The sequence below is a fragment of the Anopheles darlingi genome, chromosome 2, assembly GCF_943734745.1.
Source record: "Anopheles darlingi chromosome 2, idAnoDarlMG_H_01, whole genome shotgun sequence".
Lineage (NCBI taxonomy): Eukaryota > Metazoa > Arthropoda > Insecta > Diptera > Culicidae > Anopheles > Anopheles darlingi.
The window spans coordinates 34383199-34405857 of NC_064874.1; the positions used below are offsets into that span (position 1 = coordinate 34383199).

The following is a 22659-nucleotide window of genomic DNA, read 5'->3' on the forward strand; positions in this document are numbered from 1 at the left end:
CTCTATTAAACTAAACACACTGCTGCTGCTGTTGCTGCTGCTGCTGGACACTGCACTGCTGTTGGACGCGCAGGACGTGGACGACACACTGCTGACAGCACGACACTGCCGGACGTGGATTGCACATGGCCACCGATACCGATCCCTTCATCCGCTGCGAATGAAGGCGCGAAAACAACGACTACTACAACGGACTACTACTACTAGCCAGCGTGGTCAACGTGATCCTTCACTTCACTTTACTTCACTTCTCGTTTCACTGAAATTCGTTTAAATAAATACAAGCCGTTTGATGCACTACACTACCACAGAAGAAGGAAGAAAACACTATAATGGTTGAATATGCTGTACACTGAATGCTGCAAAATGGACGTCACCAATGGATGGTGCGCCGGGTGCGCTCCACAAGTTGGCCGAACCGAGTTTGGCGCCGACCGTTTTTTCCCGCCCGTGGGCCCAAAATCGTAGCACGCGTACTGACGCACGCACGCACGCACGTCCTACTCGTTGCTAGTGCTGTCACCGAATGAACACCGAGCGGCGTCGTTGACGTCGTTGTCGTCGCCTACTCGAAACTCACTCACAAGTCGGTCGTTCGCTTGTTCCGTCGGACAAACTCCCTATCCAATACCGGTTGATCTCTAAAATGCTAACACACTAACTAACCGGTGCACTTGAATGTATAACTAGAACCCCTTCACTGAACACTGGCCGCACCTCCGTCTCATCCAACTCACAAACAAACAGACCCGCAGCGTTGGGCAACTACTTCACAAAACAACGCAGGAACGGCAGAACGACGGTATTCCGGTTTCGCTCCGGCCAGCACCGGGTACCACGATTGGATGCTGCAGCGAGCAGCAGCAGCAGTAGATAGATATTAACCCAAGCAGCACTTCCGAATGAATGAACGCATCGCCGAGCCACAACCTGCAGCCGAAGTGCGGTCGGTTGTTGATTCTCTCTCACCAGATTGAAAGCCAGCGGTTCTCACGCTCTGTTTCTCACTCCCGTGAGAGAGAGAGAGAGAGACGCCTACTTCGAATGGGTTGGAAGAAGCTTGGAAACGGCAACGGAGTTGACGGTGACAATCCTTTCCTCACACTCCGCCGATGCTGAGAATCAGTTTTCATTTGCTGCACGCCAATGGTCATCATCATAATCATCATCAGCAGCAGCAGTAGCAGTCGTCTTGGGGGTAGGTATCGTGCGCGGGGGAAAAAAATGGATCTGAAGATCCACCTAGAAGGGTTGCTCCTGCTGAAACCATTCTAATTGATAAGCTGCATCCATTGGCATGTCCTTGTCACACACACACACACAGGCACAAACCCACACACGCAGATCAATGCCGCGAGGATCGCGCGGCGCAAACCGGGAGCTATCTTCATCGCGCTTGCGAACGTCGCGATCGATCGAGCCGCCAGGCAGCCGTCTTCAATTTTCTCTTTATTTGTTTCTCCAATCGTTCGCCGGCTCGCACGGCCTGCCCTGTCCTCTTATAACCGCCCCATCTTCTTGACCACTCGTGAGGTTCGTGCGCACCTTTGGGCTACGAAAAAGGTAATATTTTAATTTCCACACCAGCAGCACCAGCCGCACCAGCAGCAGCAGCAGCAGCAGCACAGGCCCGGGGAGGTCGGTCGCGAACGCGATCAGAATCGATCCTCGCGGCACAAAGCGTGCGAAGCCCTGCCAAAGGTAAAAGGTGCAATGGCGGTGCAAAGATGCATGTAATTTGATAATTTTTCAGGCCTGGCCCTATTCCACTCCATTCTTCTTGCTTCTTGCGCCCTCTACAGGTCGTCTCGATCGGCCTCGCTCGGTGCGATCTCGCGGTTTCGAGCCCACACCCTGCAATTCGCCATGGCATACCGGAGGAGGAGGGGAGTGGGGTGAGGCGGTTGGTCAGAGCGCTCCCGAATCCTTGCGCCCGCGGGTTTTGCACTCGTTCTGCGTTTTCGTCTGCGTCCCGCAGCTTCCCAGCTTTTTCGCATGTACGTTGCTTTTCAATTTGCATTTTTTATGCTGCTGCTGCCCCCGTTGGTCGCATTTTGTACGGTCGGGAACCGTATCTTGTTCGACGTTCGAAATTAAATCTTCGTTCACGATACCCATACCTGGGGAGGGGTGGCGCGCGAAAGGAGGTACGTAGTGGAACCGAGAAACGCAACAAAAGAAAGAAGCGACAAAACAAAAAAGGAGGAATGGACGGAGAACGGCGGGAAAAATATAAACATTAAAGTCAATCGTTTGAGTTATCTTCGCTCGCAGCATGTTTTTCTCGCGCGCGCCGCCCGATGCTCTCTCGTCATCATCATCATCATCATCGCCATCGCCATCATCATGCTGCTCACAGCATAGCGTTCGTTCGTTTGGTGTTCACTTCGCTTCGTTTTCACTTCGGCTACCGGAGTGAGTGGTCCAGCGGCCAGTGTTGCCATCCAGCCATCGTCGCGCTCACTTCTAATACCAAAAAACGTTCGCTTCCTGCGCCGGCTACTGCGACCTCCAGCAACCAACCGCAGAAGCTCCCCGCGGTTCTTCCAAACAGACACACACAAACACACATTACTTCATTTCCGTTTATTAAGTTGTCGATCTGGCCACGGGTTTAAAAGAAAGAAGAAAAGTGAAAGAAATTATCTTAACGGTTCACCTCCTTCGCCTTCGCGATGGTGCGCCACTCCGATAGCAAAGGCACCAAGAGCCTGTTGTGATGCGCCAGCCAGCGCCAGGTTTTTAATGTTTCGGAACGAAAACGATTTTCCGACGTGCGACGGATTCGTGCTCCTCGAGCTCATCATACGTTTCATTTGGTTGCTCCAACCGTAGCGAGACGCCAGCTCACTCTCTCGTCATCACATCCCCTAGGGTGGATGCTGGAAGGAGGCCAGGAATTGAAAGAACCGCATTGTTTATGATAAGCGATCCAGCGACAATCCTCGGAACAATCGGTGCTGTGCACTGGCGTCACCGTACGTCTTATTTATCGGATGAGCCTTTCTCTCAGACCCCCGGGTGTGTGTGTGTGTGTGTGAGTGCAGGCAGCTGCATTCTGTTTGCATTCAATTATGCACCCTTCGAGCGTGGAAGGGATGACAGTCGATACTTTGCACAAACCATCTCTCGATCTCAATACCCGACCGCAAAACTGTCAACCGCATACATCATTCAAACCGGGCCTCAGTTGAAGAGAAGTGCGTCTATTCAACGTCTACGATGGGATGACTCGGGCTCTATTTGAACAGCGGTAGCAGCAGCAGCAGCAGCAGCAGCAGCAGCAGTAGTAGTGGAAGCAACTGAGGTACTGGAAAGCCAACATCTGGCTACCAACATTGGGCATAAATTCGTGTATTGCGCACGTGACGATAGGCAGACGGAAGTCAAAAGGCACTGGCACTGGCATAGGCAGATGATCATCAGACACAGGAAGGATTCGTGATTGTGATGGTCTGATAGCAGCACCGACATCTGCACTGACCGAACCGAAAACGGGGGGAAAGGGCATGATAGGACACTCCAAAAACTGGAAGACTTTGCATTCGCCTCAGAAACGGTGAATGAAAGCGGATTTGGGACACTTTTTGCTGTTGGTTTGTGTCAAGGGCCAGCCTCCTGCACACAAACTCCTGCAGGATGGGACTCATTATCAACAGGAAAAGTAGAAGGGTAAAAAAATAATTTCATTCTCTCCCTATCATCCTATCCAGAATTTTGGTCCAACACTGTACTGAGCATAAAGAACAGAATGGTGGTGGGGAGCAAAAAGTGGCTTGTTCTTGTTTCGCTCCAATTTCCTCAATTATGCCTAGGATCTACGCCCACCCACCCTGGAGTTGATGGACGAGTCTGTGGTACCGGGACCCGTAAAAGGGAAAATATGCTGCGCGAGAAGTCAATGCGCGTCAAGCAGCAGACGCGTAGAGCAGCACGATGAAAAGTTGAACAAAGCACGAGGTTTGTGCAAAAAGCCCGGTTTCCAGCCTAGGACCCCAGCCTCATCGCCCAACACGTCACCCTAAGCCAACGAGGACCACACGCACACACACACTAAGCCGTTGGTGGTTGGTGCTTTCAATGGATGCCAATCAGATGCCGGAGAAGGCGAGAGGTGCGAATAATGATCGATCAGCAGTCATCAAAGTCTCAGGATCAACATTGTGGCAGCCGCCGGTGGCCTCCAGTCAGCCTCCGTCAGTCAGTCGACCTCATCCATCCCCCCCCCCCCCCCCCCCCCCAAAAACCAGCCAAACGCCTCCCTAACGACATCCGCGTCAATCGACGACGCATTATTCGCGGTGAAGTTTGCAATTTTTGCGGTACAGGAAATGGAGATGAAGGGAGGGATTTCGCGCGATATTTCGAGGGGAATAAACACACGACTCCCCCTCACCAGAAAGTGGCCAAGTCGGTGACGGTGCACATTCCCTTGCCCTTGATCCTTGGTTTTGGGGAATTTTGGTTTGGAAAATATTGATGATTTGATGATGCGTTCTATTGAAAATTGGTATGAAAGGAATGTCCTTCCGCATGATCAGGCGAAAGACGATGGGAAATGATTAAGTCTGTAAGGTTTAAAAAGACGCGATGCATAATATTTTACATTGTTGTCGAAAACGGATTGACATATTTTAAAAAATAATGAATGATTTTTTTTTACAAAGTATTTAAGAAAAAATAAAAAGGGATTTAATTTTGATAGTTTCTGATCAAATTCATTCTCTTCTGAGACTCGACTAGAAGAGTCTCAATTCTCAAAATTTAAGTTTAATTTCATGGGACAAATGAATGATGAAAAATCTACCAACAGTATGGTTAAAATGATTGACGGTTGAATAAGTTAAGATTAAGAAAGATAAAAAACATAAATATAAACAGTATAGCGAATCAGAAATGATAATAACTTAAACGAATTTTTGACTAAAACGTAGAGCAAATTTCCTGTTTTCTATGTAAGTAAGTAAGTAAGTAAGTAAGTAAGTAAATAAATACTTCAATCGAACATTTCCTCCGTTCGATGAATACATCATGTTATTTATTCCAAAAACAATGAATACATCATGTTATTTATTTTGTTATTATTTACGTTATTTTGAGAAATATAACCCACAATCTAAAATTCATTTTTATAATGAAAAACCCTTAGACAGAAAGAGAATAATTTAACATAGGATTATTCTCATACCAGTAGGCGAAAGATATCTATATATATAAAAATCTCGTGTCACATTTTTTTGTGTCCAAACTCCTCCGAAACGGCTGAACCGATTCGAACCAAACTTTGTGTGTATCTTCTGTAGGTATCAGAATCGGATGTAAACTATATTTCATTCCCATTACTTAAGTTATTCAAAAAATAGAAAAATTATTTTCCGAAACTTTCTGTTAACCTTTGATTTGATATTTTTCTTAGATTTTTCTTACAAAAAAACTAATACTCTCAAATTTTCATAGCCCTAGCTCAAACAGTTATTTTTTAATGATTTTTTGAAAATGCACTAAATCACCGAACAGTAGTTGCAATACTGAGCGCCAGGGAGCGTTGACAGCGCGTGTTAATTTAATTGATGAGAATTTTATCCTAGAAGGCTTAGCTAAAACCGCTTTAAGCATACTGGGGCAATATGCACAATTCGAATTTTCGAAATTTCATCAAAGATAAAAAAATTATGTATAAAAATACAAAATGTGCACACAATCTTCAGTTCAGGATGTACTCGATTGCACTTTTAGTAGGAGGTATAAAAATTCGTTCTTTCCCCAAACAACAATGATGATAATTGAAGTGCAATATGAAAAATCCAGATATTTTTAATCGTCGAGTCAGATACCGATATCCGGCCGTATCGATGAAAACACGAAACATCCACATCCTTCTTGAATTCTATAGTTTATTTGCAAGCATTAACTACATCATTAGCTAAAAAATTTGGCATTCATATTGAATCTATACTGAAAGGCAGTATATAACAACTATTAACATTATCATAAGTGCTGTTGCGCGGGGTCTAAACTCCAGGCGGTAACGTTAGGAGCTCAACTCAGTTATTGGAAAAATGAGTCATTACGTGTGTTCCCTAAAAGGACACCGGTAAACCCGGGGTGTAAAAGGGCAGGAGACTTGCGAATAAAGGGGAATCTGATTAGAAAACTCCTTTTTCGTAGTATCCCAAAAGCGAAGAGACCCCCTTTCGAGGGCCTAGCATCCACGACAAAAAACTTGAGCTCGATAGTCCCTCAAAAGCGAGGAGGAATTAAAGGCGACGGAATTACATACGAAACAAACCGTCTCCGTTAGTCAGTAGATCAACTGCCAATAATAGTTTAGTAATTAACCTTGCTGATCAATCCATGAAATTCAATCCCATTATTAACCTTGCTGATTAATTGCTCAAAACCATGGTTGGCGATCATGTGACCAAGGTTGAATCATCGGCAAATATTAACAACAATCCTAACACACAAAGTAGAAACTCAAAGAAATAGAACATTTCAGTAAAACCTAATTTTCTACGCGTAGCGACGCACGCGGGTCATGCTAGTTAAAATATATGTTGTCTACCCTAAAATAATAACGAAAGAGTATTAAAATCGCGAAAATACTGCACTTGTGCTATTGTGTTGAATTCTGAAACTGAACCAAAGGTAACGACACAGCACACACGCATACGCGGCAGCAACATAGTAAAAGGCAATGTAAATCTGTCCGAAAAGACAAAATCATATGTCATACGCGAGCGCGGCACGTCCATTAAGACTAATTTAAAAAGGAAATTGTTCAATCCGATAAGCATCAACAGCAAAAGCGCTAGCAGAAGCGGGAGTGGCTGGGTACACTGCGCTCCACGAGCGCTGGAATCACAACCAGAACCGAATACCGACCCACTACCTCCCACGGTTGCGCAACCACCAACCGCGTCAGCGAACTGTCTGCCTTCCGCATCAACCAAAATGTACCGCAGCATCCCAAGTGGCCCAGGAAAGGGAAGGGGCTTGGAGGAAGGCAGTGCGTACACCATCGAAAGTGACACCGTAACCGTGCGTGAATCCCTCTCGTGGGGACCCTCTTGTGATGATGCTTGAACGCTGCCACGGATGCCGCGGTTTTGGTTTTGATCAGTCACACGATCACTTGGAAGGAAGAGATCTCCGGCACTTGAGGCACTGTGAGCGAGCGAGCCGGGGGGGTAGCAGGGTCCCAGGGCTCATAAGTGGCAACTTCCCTCTCAATTGTCAACCCTGGAGGGGCCTCCGACTCTGTACTATATATGTGTGTGAAGTATCCGGACGCCGGAGTTAACGAGAACAGAGCCGCGGTGACATCGACTGTGACCTGCTGTTGCTGCTGCTAAGGCGAGATGCTATCTCTGAATTCTCAAAAGCCAAAGCCTGTGCGTGCTCGCGCGTGTGTGTGTGTGTGTGTCGAGTAAATCCCTGACGCACCGAAAGCCAAAGGGGGCACCGGCTTTTGGTCAATCTTTGCTGGTACGCAAGCTCTCTAGGGTACGAGCGAGCGACTCGACGCGAGGCCCCTTCAATTATGGTATTTATCCGTGTGGTCAGTGTCAGTGCGCACCCCTCCAGCACCAGGAACCGGCCCCCCGGGACGGACGCCACAGACCACGAAACATCAACGTAAATAGCCTGCCCGCATAATTAGACTCTATTCAATGGTTGTGCTGACATTTTTATCCCGTCCATCGTAATCAAGCCTTATATCTCTCTGTTCCTCACTCTCTCGCTTCGTTTTCCTCTTTCCACCTTTTGCTGCTGGGATGAAGGGGGGGTCGGTCACCGTGGTGCGTTGTTGTTGACTGACCCCGGTACGGCTCAGCCCGGCACGGCGGTCGCGCGCCCGGACAAGAGATCAAGTGGCGATTGTGTAGCGCAGTCAATCCACCTCGACACACACACACAGACAGCGAGGCATACGACGAGTTACACACAGAAACACATCATAATTCATTTGGCCGCAAGGCACACCGCACTTCCCCCCAGCTCTCTCTCTCTCCTTCGTTGCCTTTTTGGTCCTTTTTCGGGCATCAAACGACGACGACGACGACGACGACGACGCATAAGCCACCAGAAGCATACCGCCGCCGGCATCCTCTTTATGTTCGTATTTGCGCCACCAAACCCGTGGGCCCGGTGAGGGATGCGGAATGACAACCGCAGCACCAGCACCAGCAGCACGCGTCAGATATCTAGTCGTCGGTCGTCGTGCAGATGCTCCGGGTGCGGCATTCCGTACTCAGAAGACCACCGCCAACCGCCGATCGAGCTCGACACCGTCGTGGTAAACAACATCTTCCGGAGTGTCTTTCCAAGGGTTCGACTCTGGCTGCCGGAGTTCCTTCGACCACTCGCTCGTCTCTTAATGTCGTCGCCCTTAAGGTGTGCGTTGACGCGTCTTTCATGTTTCGCGAGGGGTATGTGGAGCGTGAGGGAGGTGGGTTGTTTATACGCATTTTTATGTTCGCCAACCCGTCTAAACTCCTCCTCTTCCTCCTCCTCGTGGCGGTCTCCCTGGCAGGCTCCTAGCTGCAGCAGTGTCGGTCCTGCCCTTGGATGGAGAAAATGTTCCGTTTGGTGAGTCTGGGAAGGACCTCCTGTTTTCCTTCGGGGGTTCTCTCGCTCTCTCTGCTACTCTCTCTCTTACGCTCCGGTTGCGTATTGTGCTTGGTTAGAAATCACCATAATTCATCGTTTCGTCCTACGCGGCGAAAGACGCCCGTTTGGTCCGGAAATGACAACGTGCGCACAAAATGAGTCTGACGCTGAGGGGTGTGTGTGTGGCACAGTGCGTACGGTGTGCTGGAAACGGTGGACAGAATTTGTGACCACCCTTCGATGCCAATGCTATTGATGCCATTTCAAAGGCTTAAGCATAGATTTATCTGCTTTATATTATCGATTCTTTGATTCGTTTGCTCTGCAGAACCCACATTAAAATCTGAAACTTGAATCTTGAATCTTGAAAACTACTGTTGCACCTCATTGGAATTGTTGAGGAACAGTATCCTTTTGCTTACGAATATTGAACACAAATTTGTTTTCTTTTTCCATTATTTTGTCCTTTCCTAAAGCATCAATCCCGTTTGGCGTTACTAAACTTCACTAAGGAGAGAGCGCGTAGAGAGCAAAGTGAGTAGCGTATATAGTGGTCGAACAGAGTGAACACCGTCGACAAAGTTAGGCGCGCCCTAATCTGCAGCAGTTGTACCATAACTCTTCGTTACCGGTAAGCCTGTAATTGCTTTCGTCTCAAAAACCCGTCGGCAAGTGACATACTACGCAGTGCAGACCAGAGACACACACTCGCACGCACGCACGCAACGCGCGAAGGTAAAGGTCGCGATAAATTTGACGACGTTTTTTTTTTCTTAGGGACGATCCACTCTCTTCCTGCGCCTTGGATGCTTGGGGTGCGATTTCCATTTTCTCCTCACCGGCACTGGCAGCGAACGCCGGCACTGGCGTGAAGATAGAGCACATGTATGCTAATTAAATTTTAAACTTTCTTAAATACTTTCTTATCAGCGGCGTTGTGGCGCTGTGCCGGTCCGATGCGATGGTCCGGAGTGTCGATGCGAGAGGGAAATGGCAAGTGGTTCTCACGGTGCTCCAGTCGCGCCGTATACACGTTTATCAACTTCTAAGCCACCTCTTTCGGTGAGTTTCTTTCTAAAGACCGGGAGGAAAGGAATAATTTCGTTTCCAACAGCGACGAACGATTCGCGCTCGAGCTAGTGCTCCTGGAGCTAGTGCTCCTGGAGATAGTGGAGTCTGAGCAAATTGTTTTCTTTTCACTCTCTTTCTACACACACACACACACACAAACACTCGGGGACGGCCAAAGAAAAAGGGGTAGCTCGAGAAGAGCATAACTTAGATCAACCGTATTTGCATGCTAACGATAATGCAATTAATTCGTCCTGTACGGTGGCGAGCGGGGGTCGCTCGCTTCGCGTGAAGCTCAGAAGTCCATTAAGGACAAAGGACAGACGAACCAAGGCCAGACTAAGCCACCACCATTCCGTGTCCCGATTGTATGTGAGTGTGTGTGTGTCTCGCGCGTTTCCATTCCCAAACCATCGCGCTAATCGTATGCCCGGACCTCAAGCACCTCGAACTATCTGTCTATTTGCAGACATTTGAAACCGTGAATTCATGGAGGGCTGCGAGGAGGATACGAGACTGCGAGGAGAAAATTCTTCCAACACCAGCGAGGGCGGCAGCAATGAAAATGGTAAGTAATTATGGTTATTCTACGTTTCACACTAAACCCGGTGGGGAGGCGTGGAGATGTTGTTGGTACCGAGAGTGCAAGAGGAATGATAAAACTCTCCGACAAAACCGGACAGGATCCAGGAAATGGTTCCCCGTTGCTCAGATGCTACGGATGCTACATTGTGATGGCAACAAACAGCCGGTTAGACAAATAGCAATTGCTTCCAGTGAATACAATTAATGGAAAGTTAAGAAAATTTCTCGAGAACCAGATTATCGCCAGCCAACGAGCTAGCCAGGGACTGCATAATCGGTCGCAACCGTTGGCCATCCATCGTTATCTCGCTGTGTGAGAAGGATACGGAGTGAAGTTAGCGAACGGGAAGAGGTGGTAATTTAGTACAATGAAAAGTTTTCGAAAGTTGATAATGCAATCTAATAGGTTTCAGTGAGTCGTTTAACTATTCTAAACTGTTATAAACACGGAAACCTTTGGGTCTTTCGTTTTGTTGGAATAATATTGTTGACCTTTGAACACCTCATATATTTACTAAAATTTTATAGAAAATTAGAAGATCTTTTGCATTAGATCGTAACAATGGTACATTTATAACGATAACTTGCTGCTATTTTATCTGTAGGATAACTGCATTGAACTAAATAAAACTCATTCTAGTGAAAATATCATTTACACGGTTATGGCAACATCGTCCATAAATTACATACAACTATTCTACTTGATTGAAAATCAATTATTATAAGTTTAAGTCACTTCATACTTCAACATGTTGTCGTGCATGTTATGCGCTTATACTGTATTGGAATTTTGGGAGCAGAAGCGGAATTGTTCTATCCACAGGAATCATTTAGATGCTTTTGAATGCTAATTGCTATTTGAAAGAAATATGGATTAAATAGTACATAAACGGCACTCTACTTATTGTAAATATTAATGGGGAATATTAAGGAATTTCTTTCGGATACTCTGTTGTCTTCCCAGGGCACAGCATGGAACATCTCTCTTTTCTTTTATAGGATTGAAAAATCATGGCATATATACAATGATTCAATGATTCATTCAATTTCAAAATTCAATGATACATTTAATATTTTTCAAAGAAAACGTTCAAAAATACACAATTTTTCAAAAATACACAATCATACAAAAATACTTTTGTATGATGAAAACAATTGTGAAGCAGAAGTAGATTAACTTAATAACATATTAAAAAGCTTTTCAAAATTGAACATAAACATCTTGCGATAAATTTGAAGCACAAAATACTTACTTTGTGCTACCTAATGCAATACAAAACCATCGTTTGTAGGATAAAAGGAATAGCAAGTAGCTCTCTAATTTATAATCATCTTTTATAGTTTAAAATTCAAATACATTTTCAAATAAAGTCACTAACTGTCAAACAATAAGAAAAATCTTTAAAAAAAAGTTTCATCCATACTATTTTGATATTTCAGCCCAGCTCAGCCAAGTCCATAGCTGTGGATCAACGCTGGCTCAACAAATTATCACAATTGCAACTAATTTTGCACTCCTCATTTCCACTACTCTGTTGCCAGCTCAATTCCGCCTACATTCCATTTCCATTCGAACTATATCCAGGCTAAGGCTAAGCCCCATCCCAACGCCAATAGACTCGTGCAACGCGCGAAACTGTGCCAGACACCTTCACCAACCGGCCACCAGCAAGTCGAGCATTTATTTCCAATCGCCTTGACATTGCTGCATTCCGTCCATCCCGAAACCTGTTTCCACCAAGACGTGATACTGCACCCCGGGTGGGCCACCACCCCTGGTTGCTGACGCCCATGGAAAACCGACGATCGTGCAGCTTTGTGCCGCGAAAGCTCCCAAACTCTCCACAGAAAAACTCTCCAAAGTAGCTGTCCGCCAGCTAGTAGCCCTATCGGCATCCGGAAAAGCTGCAACCAAGCCCGGGGGCTCGGGCCCCGTAAGCTTCCGATCGCGGGACCATTTTCGCGGGAGACGATCGCGACGCGATCTCATCGCTGGCTCGCCCTCCACCATCTTTCTCTCTCTCTCTCTTTCGGGCTCTCTGGCGCTAAGCCGGGGAGGCCATCAGCATGCCCGTCCCTTGGGGCGGCTGATGAAGCCCCCCTTTTCTCCGAAGCTTTCTCTCGTTGCTTTCGCACACCACCCAGCCACCCCCTTAACACACGCACAGACATACTCTTCAGCTCTTTCTCTCCGGCTTTGTGGAGCTCGGAGCCACCGAACTCGAAGGTGTGCCCAGGTGCAGATGACTCCGGTGCTTAGCAACCGCACGCAGCATTCGCGGTTTGTCGATCGGATCGACCACACGACACCACCGGCCTCCAGCAGCAGTGGCCTTTGTCTCTTTGGTGTCTTTGTGTTGTGTTTGGTGGTGAGAGGGTTGCTGGCTGGCAAATCGCGCCGACGTATTACGACGCAGGACGGCCACAACCGCCATCGATATCGAGTGCTTCGATATGAGGTGCCGAGTGAGGAAGCGCATAATCCAGCCCAAAGGTGCGATGAGATAAGTGCCGGGCGCGAGCGACGAAAGTGTCAAGAAGAAGGCGTTGTTTAAGGGAAAAGTGCGCCAATCGTTAGTCTGCCGTGGCCGTGGTGGTTCGGGGCGCGCGTGCTCCTCGCGCACCAACTGTGTCGATGCCGAAAGTGAAGTTACCTCAAGGGGCTCAGTGATCAGCGACAACCGGAGACCGGGAAGTGAAATGAAGTGAGATTGAAGTCGACAATAGCAGTATTAGTAGTAATAGTAGTAGTAGTAGTAACTGGGCTGGGCTAGTACCTGTAGCGGCGGCTAAGGCGCCAACAGTTGGAGTCGTTGCGGAGTTATAGAGAAGTGATCCAAAAGCTGCGTTCGCAGCCGCGTTACGCGTTCGTGATCGGCACTCCAAGCAGTGAAGTACGAGAAAGAGGAAGTCCGTAGGGTGGAAAAGCGAGTGGAAATTTCCCCCCCAGAAAAATCTGCTGCGTAAGCAACGCACGACCACGGGTGTGTTGCCACGATCCGGGCACGATGAAGTGCATCAGCAGGATCAGCGTCTTCCTGTTGCTGCTCCTGGCGGGCGTAACCAAACCGAATCAAGGTTAGTATCTGGATGGTTGCTGTCGAGGTCGACCTCGGTGGTGCTGGAATCGAGGACACGGGAACACGGGACTCGGCTCGGCCTGTGCCGACCGGCTAGCCCTGGTGAGCCCGGGCATAAAACCTGTTCTTCCTGTGCCAAGGGCTCCGGTCCGGGGCCAACCCGGTCACAGTCGTAAGTGTGTCACACATTTTTCCTTTCGTTCGCGATCAGCGTCGTCGTCGTCGTCGTCGTCGGTGGTTTGCCATTTGCGTCCGGTCTCAACTCCTCGGGCCCGGAAAGCGAGAGAAGAAGAGACCGCGACGAGAGAGAGAGAGAGAGAATCTGTGGCGTTACGACGTTTCCTGGTCTATTCCCCCTCGAAGGAGGAATCTAATACCGGATTCTGCACGAACACGATGACGACGACGATCGGTACTGTTATGTTTTCTCTTAAATTGTTTTTATCGCTTTGGCACACCTCACTCTGGAGTCTGGAGTCTGCAGGCCACGTCACACACACACACACGTGTGCGCACACGCGACCCGATTACGGGGATCTCATTTACCGGATGGTCCACGGATGACCGCGAGGGACGGTAATGGAGAATTCAAGCGTTCAATTCGCGATGCGTAATAGAGACGCTCGATAAATTGTACGTAATTAATTGCCCTGGTGAGCGCATCGCAGCCACGGAGGATGCTTATTGTCATCAACACCCAACACCCCTAATGGCCGGCTGCTGCTGCTGTTGTTGACGATGAAAGTCGAGATTATCGGCGCAAGAACTCTAGACGAAGGGAGGCATTTTTTTTGTCACAATCCACGGCAGGACTCACGAGTTCAATTTCCCGAAAACCTCGACGAGCTGCTCCACCTTTTTCACGTTTGTTTTTCCCTCGTCCCTTCTTGCTTCACGCGCCGCTTGAGGTGAAATATGTGTCCAAATGTGTTCCGTTGCGTTCTAGGAAATGTTTTCCAGGACCACACTCTCCCTTTCCGCGGGACACGGGACACGGGAAAGAACCCCAACGAGGCGTAATGGCCGCACCGCTGTACACATCGTGACAATGGCCGTCGGAGTCGGAGCAAACAGGACGACGACGAGTTGTCGCTTTCGCGCACGAAATGTAATCAAAATAAAATGCGAAACGTGTTGTTGTCCGCCCTAAGGGAAGGTGGACGGGGGTTGTAGGGAAGTTTTATGATCCTCCTCCCAGTCATGGACCACAGACACACGGGACGCCACAGGCCGGTGACAAAGAGAGAGAGTGAGACTTCCTCCGTTTTTCTTTCGGTCATTTGGACCATTTCAGTTCGTCGACGCAGTTCCGGCCACCCTCCACCCGGGATGGGGATTAGTGTTTTGCGCTTCCGGGGACCTTTACCTTCTTCCTCGTTCCTCCTTCCTCTCCGGGCCACTTTGCAACTGCAATTGTTTCTTCTGCTCGTCTTAGTTCATTGAACTACCCAAAAGCGTCCGAACTGTGAAGGAGTTTGGCGGGAAAAAAGGGGAAGCTGTGGTGGACCACAGGAAAGGGAAGGGAGGCTCCTTCGAGCGGGATCGAAAAGATGTACTTAAAGCATGCCAGGCGTGGGGGGGAAACCCACGGGCATCATTATCACAGCGCGGATATCATCGTTCCTCAAAGTTTGCCAAAAGCGAAAACAACAAATAGACAAGAGTGAGTTTGAAGAACGGTAGGTAGTGCTGGTGGATGCTGCAATCCGCCTCCATATCGCAGGTATCATCTGGTCTTCCCTGGTGGGCGGGTTTTTGCCAAGATTTTCCGTTCGACCAACGGTGAACGGCTTAAAGATAGCACGGGACTCCGACTTTAACCTTCCCTGGAAACGAACCTGCCGCCCACGAATGGCCGGTGGGTGGGTGGTTGGCTGGTTTGGTAAACTAATTACTTTCTGCCTAACGGCACTACCCGTACCCCTGGCCCCTGGTCTTGCCACCGGTTCCATTCCGGGCGCGTTCTATCCAAGACATGTGCCAGCGTTTTTGGGCGCTTCTCCGGTATGTTCGCCAGCGAGCGTCCACTGGAGAATGTTTCGAACGCTTCAGCATCCGGTAGCAACAGCAGCAGCAGCAGCAGCAGCCGAGGATTGGAAGCAAATTAAAATGCTCACCTTCGAATTCAATTACATCTAATCATGAAGTTTACTTTCGATCGATCGCGCCCGATAGCGAGATCAGCTCGTCGTCGTCGTCGGAGGAGGAAAGGAAAGGGGAAGAGTGGGTAGAATGGCCCTGCACTCCCTCCCCACACCGGTTGGTTTTGGGAAGAGCTTTCCGAAGCCCGCAGTCTGAAGCCGTGATAAAGTGTATGTTTTAACTCAATGGTTTTTACTTACGGCAACGGTTTTTCGGAGGAAGAGGCCGTTGGACAAACATTCACCCACCCACCCAGCCACCCACCCACCGCAGCATTTCCCAGTAAGCGAAAGGCAACGGTTTGGATAAAGTTTGAGCACCCCCCTCGGGGTGGGTGGACCAAAGGGAAAGGGGGAAAACAAGATGGATGATGATCGGAGCTTCGCCGGCTCATGAATACAACATGAAGCGCGAGTTCTATTGATTGCGCCCCCACGCGGGCTGCTTTTATAGGTAAAGTAGTAGTTATTTAACTTTCCGTTTAGTGGAATCTGCATTTTCCCATTCACTTCTTTCGTTTTTCACCGAACCGGACGGCGTTTTGTCTGGTCCCATTTAATGAGGTCCCACGTTCTGTGTAACCGACTCTCTACACGGGCGCGAGAAAGCTGAAAATGAGATGAGAATGAAAAAGGCGAGAATGTCAAATCCCATACAAATGGAAATGTAAAGATACAAGTAGGCTGTCACAAATGTATGGGATTTGACATTCTCGCCTTTTTCATTCTCATCTCATTTTCAGCTTTCTCGCGCCCGTGTAGAGTCGGTAAGGCGCGTTATCGAATGTGACGTTTCCATAACCTCCACTCTTTAACTCGTGTGCGCGATCAGCGCTTAGGATGCAACCAATTAGTGCAGGTTGCTTTGATTTGTGATGAAGCGAGCCCCCCCGCAAAACCAATTTGACAAATGTCACGAGTGTGTTAATACCGCAAACTAATACGTCGCCACAAACACTCACGCCTGTATGTAACTTGGCTTGCGTAAGGCCTGCTTGGAGTGAGGTGTTCGGTGAAAGTGAATTGAAGCGATGAGCGATGCATCGAACAGCCCCAAAAAGGATGCCCCCTTGGTAGATTGAGTAATGTTTGTGGGGTTTGTATCAAGCACCTCATCTAGTCGGCCGGTGCTAGGCTACTAAAAAGTGGGGCCTGTGGCTTAAAGTACTCAACCTAACCTCACATTTCCCTGCAGGAGCTCACATTCCTGCCGCAGCAGCAGCAATCTAAATCGAAACAACTAGAACTAGCGTTATCTTAACTGCAGTCGGTGGCGGTACGCCTTTGCGCAAAAGAGCGGCGAGAAGCAGCTAGAAAAGATATGGTTTAAATCCCGTACGTATCGTTTCGTACCATGCAAGTACCACTTACTAGCAGCCAAATACATTAATTACCTCCACCTACTGCGCGAGATGATACAGATTTCGCCGAAAAACCCCCCGCGAATGCCGCAGCTCCACAGACCATCCAAGAAAAATATGATTCTTGAAAGGGGAGGAACTGGTTGATGGAGAGGGATGGTGCGATAAAAATGCTGGCAAATAGCCACTCCTCTCTCCTTTCCCTACTACCAGACCAAACCGACCGGACCTGTCGATGGTACGCACTTCGATATGTAACGCACCACACCTCACCCACCAACCAAGAGGCCAGCTGTTGCGAGATAAATAATGGTGAAAAAGTAAGTACCTTGTGGAGTGGAGGAAGCGCGCCAAGTACACCTCGCGAATCACCAGGCATCTCTGGACCCCTCCGCACAGGCGTTACTCCAGAGAAAGTTGGAATTGCGAGTGGATGTGATGATGGATACCACAACAGGGGGCGCGAGAACGAACGAAAACCAAGACGAAAACGGTCCGGTTCCTTCTCCCGGATCTCGATCCCCTGGGTGGGTGGCACACACACGAACAGGTGTTCATAATTGCGGCTGCAAACACACACACACGAACGCACACATGCACACACACATTGTGTTGCTTGCCATTATAGGTGGTCGGAGGTTTTCCCTCCCCCACCTTCTTGGGGGACTTTCATTGTTGGATCTCCCGTCCATGGACACATTGTGTGCCCTGCCCTGCTTGGGGGATGCTTGTGAATTCGCGAACTTTGAACTCTGGAAGAGCTGCTGAAGAGGCTGCAGCAGTGATTGTGAGAACACCAAACACCACCATGCACCACCATACGAGACAATTCCATCGTATGTGGCGGCCCTTTTTGAGACAAGGGCACTACTTTCTTCCCAGGGCCAGGGAAAAGTGAATTTGTCACAATTGTACCCAAGGTACGGTACACGGTGGGTGGGACGGACTGGGTTAATGAAATTCCCTTTTTTCCGCCACCGAGATCGCATCTCACCATCGCGATTGGTGTGCGAATTTTGTCTTATCTCTCGGCACACTCACAGACACACACACACGCGCTCTCTCTTGGTGTTCTCTCCTAAAATGGTGCGCTAATGAGGTGCAGATTAGCTGGCGAATAGAAGCCGCGGCTGTAGTAGTAGTCGATATAATGGCGTCTCGGGTTTTGGGTTGGCATTACTTTCCATTTTTCTCGGCGCCGTCAGGTACGGTCGTCAGTGACGCCAAGGCCGAACCAATCCTGTTTGAGACATACCAACCGCTCCACTTTTCCTTTCTCCTGTCAAAATATTTTTGGCATCTTATTCTGGGCTTTTCCATTCAATGTTTTTTCTCGCTTGCTTTTATGTTCACACAACGGTCGCTAATGCTGGCGCTGGTTTATGCGCTGCGCTTCTAACTTAACTTGGAGGAGGGAGTTGGTTGTACTCCTCTCCTCTCACCTCTTTTTCTAATATTCCCCCCGGTCACCCACCTACCTACCTAGCTCTGTCCGCGGGGGCCCGAGCGGCTAATTAGCAAAGGAAAGTAAACGCACCTCGGGGACTGGGAAAGGGGGACAGGAAGAAGCCACCACCGCAGTCGCACCACTGACTTTCCATAGTTTATGGGGAGGTGGGGGTGGTGAAAATTGGCCACTAAAGCGAGCTAGAAAACTGGACGCCACTGAAGGGGGGTTGAATTATCTTCCATTTTTGTTTTATTTGGTTGAAGAGTCTTCTTTTTTATTTTTGTTTTGTCGAGCCGAGCAATAGGCAGTAACCACAATGACCACGTGACAAACGGACCGCTAGAGGATCGTATATCATGCGGACGATTTGAGATGAGCTGGCGGGCGGACGCCATCAAAAACTGGAAGACACTTTACGGTGGACGGGGTTTTTTTTTTATTAACGAAATTAATTTCCCGCCGAGACGCGTGTGGAGGGCAGGAGGAATGTGTTTTCTCCTTCCATGCTGCTAACCCGATCCGATCCATCATCGCGAAGCGCGCCGACCGGAAATGGGCTGATGTCTTCCGAGATGACAAATTCCTCGGCGGCGGCAATGGATGCTGCTCGGTCCGAAGGGTCAAGTAGATGGAAATTATTCTAGTTAATGGCGCAGTAAACAACTTTGGTAGCTCTTGGGGTACCACTTGCAGTGACTGTCATCTGCAGCGGAACTTTTGAAGTGGCGTTTGAAGTAGTATTTGTGAGGAGATTTGATAAAACACTCTTGTTTTTATGGAGGCCATAGCTGGTTCTCCGAACAATCCGGGATAACTATCTTACAAAGCCGATAACGATAATAATACCGATAACATGATAACAACACCAAATTGTGCGCAAGATGCAAGCCTTATTGAAAGAAGCTCTGTAATCTAAAAAGAAAAATATTCACTTCCCTTCAATCTTCTCAGTAGGCTGTGGCCGGTCAGGATGTGTTTTTAAGGTAACTAGTAGGAAAAAAGATCAGAGGAGATTTTGATCACCTCACGCTCCAGCTCTTCCTGTTAGCTACCCATAGACGTTCATTTATCCTTCAGATTTTGGTTGTCTACCGACAAACTGTATGTTATTGGGTTCATCGCCACAAAACTCGAACAGGAACGACATTTTCCATACGTCAAATAAATAATACTGCATCAAATAATTATTATTTATTCTGCTTGTTTTTTATGTTCTTTTGTTCGATCTGAATTTCTATGTGCTAGGATGAATTAAATGAATGGACGAAAAACATGAAAGTCCGTAACCCTCTTCTCAAGCATAACGCTATTCCTTCAGGATCTTTCAGAACGGATGAACTTGAGGTTGAGCACTTTATCGGATGCCTCTTATCTCATAAAATCGGCACAAATCGTTGATAGTTGGACTGTGCCAGATCACACGAATACAAAATGACGCTAAATTTATCAAATTTAGAACATGTTGAAGATGAAAGGCAGTTGGTCTTTAGTACACCTAAGCTTACCTAAGTAACCATTGCTTCTAGAGTGCATAGTAACGGAATCCAATATAAAAGGAAGACCGTGGTTGCACGAGTTAAAGAGTAGAGAGTGTTAAAAGAGTTAACAGGGTTAGAGTGTTAAAAGAGTTGAGAGTGTTAAGAGTGTTGAGTGTGTTAAAAGAGTTAGAAAGAGTTAAAGTGTTAGAGTCAGAGCTAGCGCTAACAGTTAGAATGAGCGTTAGAGTGAGTTCGAAATAAATGTTAAACATCAACAGAACAGTGTAAGCACGATGACGATTGGACGATTCCGAATTTGCGGTACACATCAAGAAGATGCACAAGGGAAGTACAGCATGTAAGCAACTAGTCGAAATGGAATACATTAGACAATTCGCAAATCAAATAGGAAATCCCCTGCGGCCTCGGATCTACAGAAACTGTCAAATATGGAATTTGAAATGTTCGCCAAAAAAAACTGCCACCTTCTTATTCCCATTTCCCACACAACTCACCTCTACTCGCGGTATGGAATTTGAATATTTTTCATTTAAAAAAAAACCCGCACCCCATCCCGGCACTCGCATCTCGAGTTGTTTACGGTTATGCTTCTCTCGAGCCACTCGAGCGAGCTGCACCAACCCCCGGGGGTGTGCGGCTTGTGCAACTGAGACAACAACCCACCGGCGGCCACACCACGCGCCGCATTTGTTCGTTCCCGCAAATTGGTTCACCTTTTTGGCCAACCGGCGCTCAGGCAGGGCGCGAGATCAGCGCCAGCGCACCAGGAAGACAGCCTCTATCCCGGCGCATAATTTACGACCAACTACGAGCGGCGCACAGTTGCGTCGTCGCTCGCCGTCTGAAGCACCTCCGCCGGACCGCGGACCGCGGACCGCGACTTTCCTGGTGACAAATGAAGCACACTCACGGGCATACGGTACGGAGGTCAAGTGGCTTTTTGCTGCTTTTGCGCCACCGGCACCGGAATCGCCGGCAGGTCGGTCGGGTGGAAAGCCACTGACAAAACCACTAAACAAGCCGCCGGCCACTCCAGGGCCACCGAAGGCACTAAAACAGGCTAAGCTTTGCGTCGACAAAATTATGTTCAACGCATTCGGTAACAAACACAAACACACACGCAGGCACAGACACACTCCTCTCTTTTGGGTGAGAAAATGAAAATTAAAAATAAACCCCCACCCCGCTCCTCCGTTCGGTACCTTTCCTTCCACGACGGCGGGCGGTTTGTGTTTGACGCTTTCCCAGGACAGTCCGGGACAGGAGGTAGAGGCCGCGGCCGCGCGTTTATGGAGAGTTTTAGTGTGGTGCCGCGCCATCCACTACTACTGAGAACTGGGTTAAATTTATGTACAAAACGAAATTTGTAATAAACCTCTTGACCCTTGATGATGGCGAGCTGGCCAGCGCCGCGCTCCCCCCGTGTGTGTGTGTGTGTGTGCCGTGACTGGAGCGTGAGTTGTGTGACCTGCGGCGGCAGCGGGTGGAAAGCGATCGCCATGTTTCCATCACGCGAAGCGAAGATATACGTAGATCCCCGGATTTGGTTCTGTGTGGATGGAAATTTGTTTTGGATAATTAGAGTGGAGTCTGCTTAGGCTCACCGTGATGCGGCGTCTGGTGCCATTTTTCCCACCCAGAACGGTCCGTTCGCACTAGGCCACCCTCCCCCGGGATTGCGTGAAGTCCATTAGGTGCGCCATGCTAGTCGCGGCACGTTAGACCATTAACCCATCAATCCCACCGTCAAGCAGAGAGGCCAGGGGACAGGGGCCGACGATGGTGGTTGTTGCTACAATTTGCCGATGATGTACGGTGGTGATGAAGGCTCAGTTCCGCCACCGGTTACCATTCTTGATGAACTCCCGTATCCCGTGATCTGCGGCGCAACAAACAGAAGAACCACCATCCAACCAACCGGCCGCGTCCTCATCGGTTCGGTTCCGGTAACCGATTGCCTTCCATCATCGGAACGAATTAGTTGGATGTACCTGTGTGTGTGTGTGTGTGTGTGTGTGAGTGTGCGGGAGCGTTCTGACGAGATTGGATTGGATTGTGGATGGTGGATGGTGGATGGGAACCCTAACCTCACTGACCGGGTTTTCCAGAGCGTGCGCCCGTCCGCTGGAACGCCGTTAATGTTCGTCAGTAGCGGCCGCGCTCATTGGTTCTCTCTTCACCACCACCCAGGCCGGCGTGACCTAGATCGTCCGGTCGCTTGGTCGGTCGCTTGGTCGGTCCTTTCCGCTTTACGGAGGAGTTTTTCCAACCACTTCCAGGCCGCGTATCGGCGGTCAATCGTTAACTTTCATCCTGGCGGTCGATGGCGGAAAGATTGGGAAACTGATGCTCATTTAGCTGTTTTCGCTTTTTTTTCTCTCTCTCGTCTGCGTGTTCCGAGGTTTCACGGAACGCAACTCGGGACTACGCACCGTCGGATGCGAAAACGACCATCTGGCAGTGGTGGCGCCATTCTCGCGTGCCTGCCGCGTGTTTGCATTTAAATGGACAAAAAAACAAAATTTGCTCCCAGATGAATGTGTTGTATGTGGAAGGCGGAGAAGAGCTGCACGGTAATCACAACAACATCCTCGTCGTCCTCGACTTACTGCACGCGGTTCAGGCGCCCGGGAATGTTATCTTTCATTTGAAAAAGCGAAGAACTCCAGCCGTGCGTGTATCAGTATTCTAATTTTCCCGTGACAATCCCCGCAATTGAATGCTCAAAAATGATACCCAACATTGCCGCAACAGTATTTTGTCAGATTCTGGTTCAGGTTCTCGGCGGCCCTTCTCGACGTACGGCACAAAGAGACAACTGACACCAACCCAAAGCTTTCAAAACATTCGTGCAACAGG

General features: G+C 48.6%; 1 protein-coding gene across 1 annotated transcript in view; it reads left to right on the forward strand.

The window, feature by feature from the left end:
• The first annotated feature begins 13132 nt into the window (after nt 1-13132).
• LOC125949203 (cadherin-89D) overlaps nt 13133-22659 on the forward strand; it is a 32805-nt gene continuing 23278 nt past the window's right edge. The window contains exon 1 of the mRNA XM_049675979.1: nt 13133-13347. Coding sequence (XP_049531936.1) covers nt 13278-13347 — 70 coding nt within the window. The 5' untranslated portion in view covers nt 13133-13277. The remainder of the gene's footprint in view (nt 13348-22659) is intronic.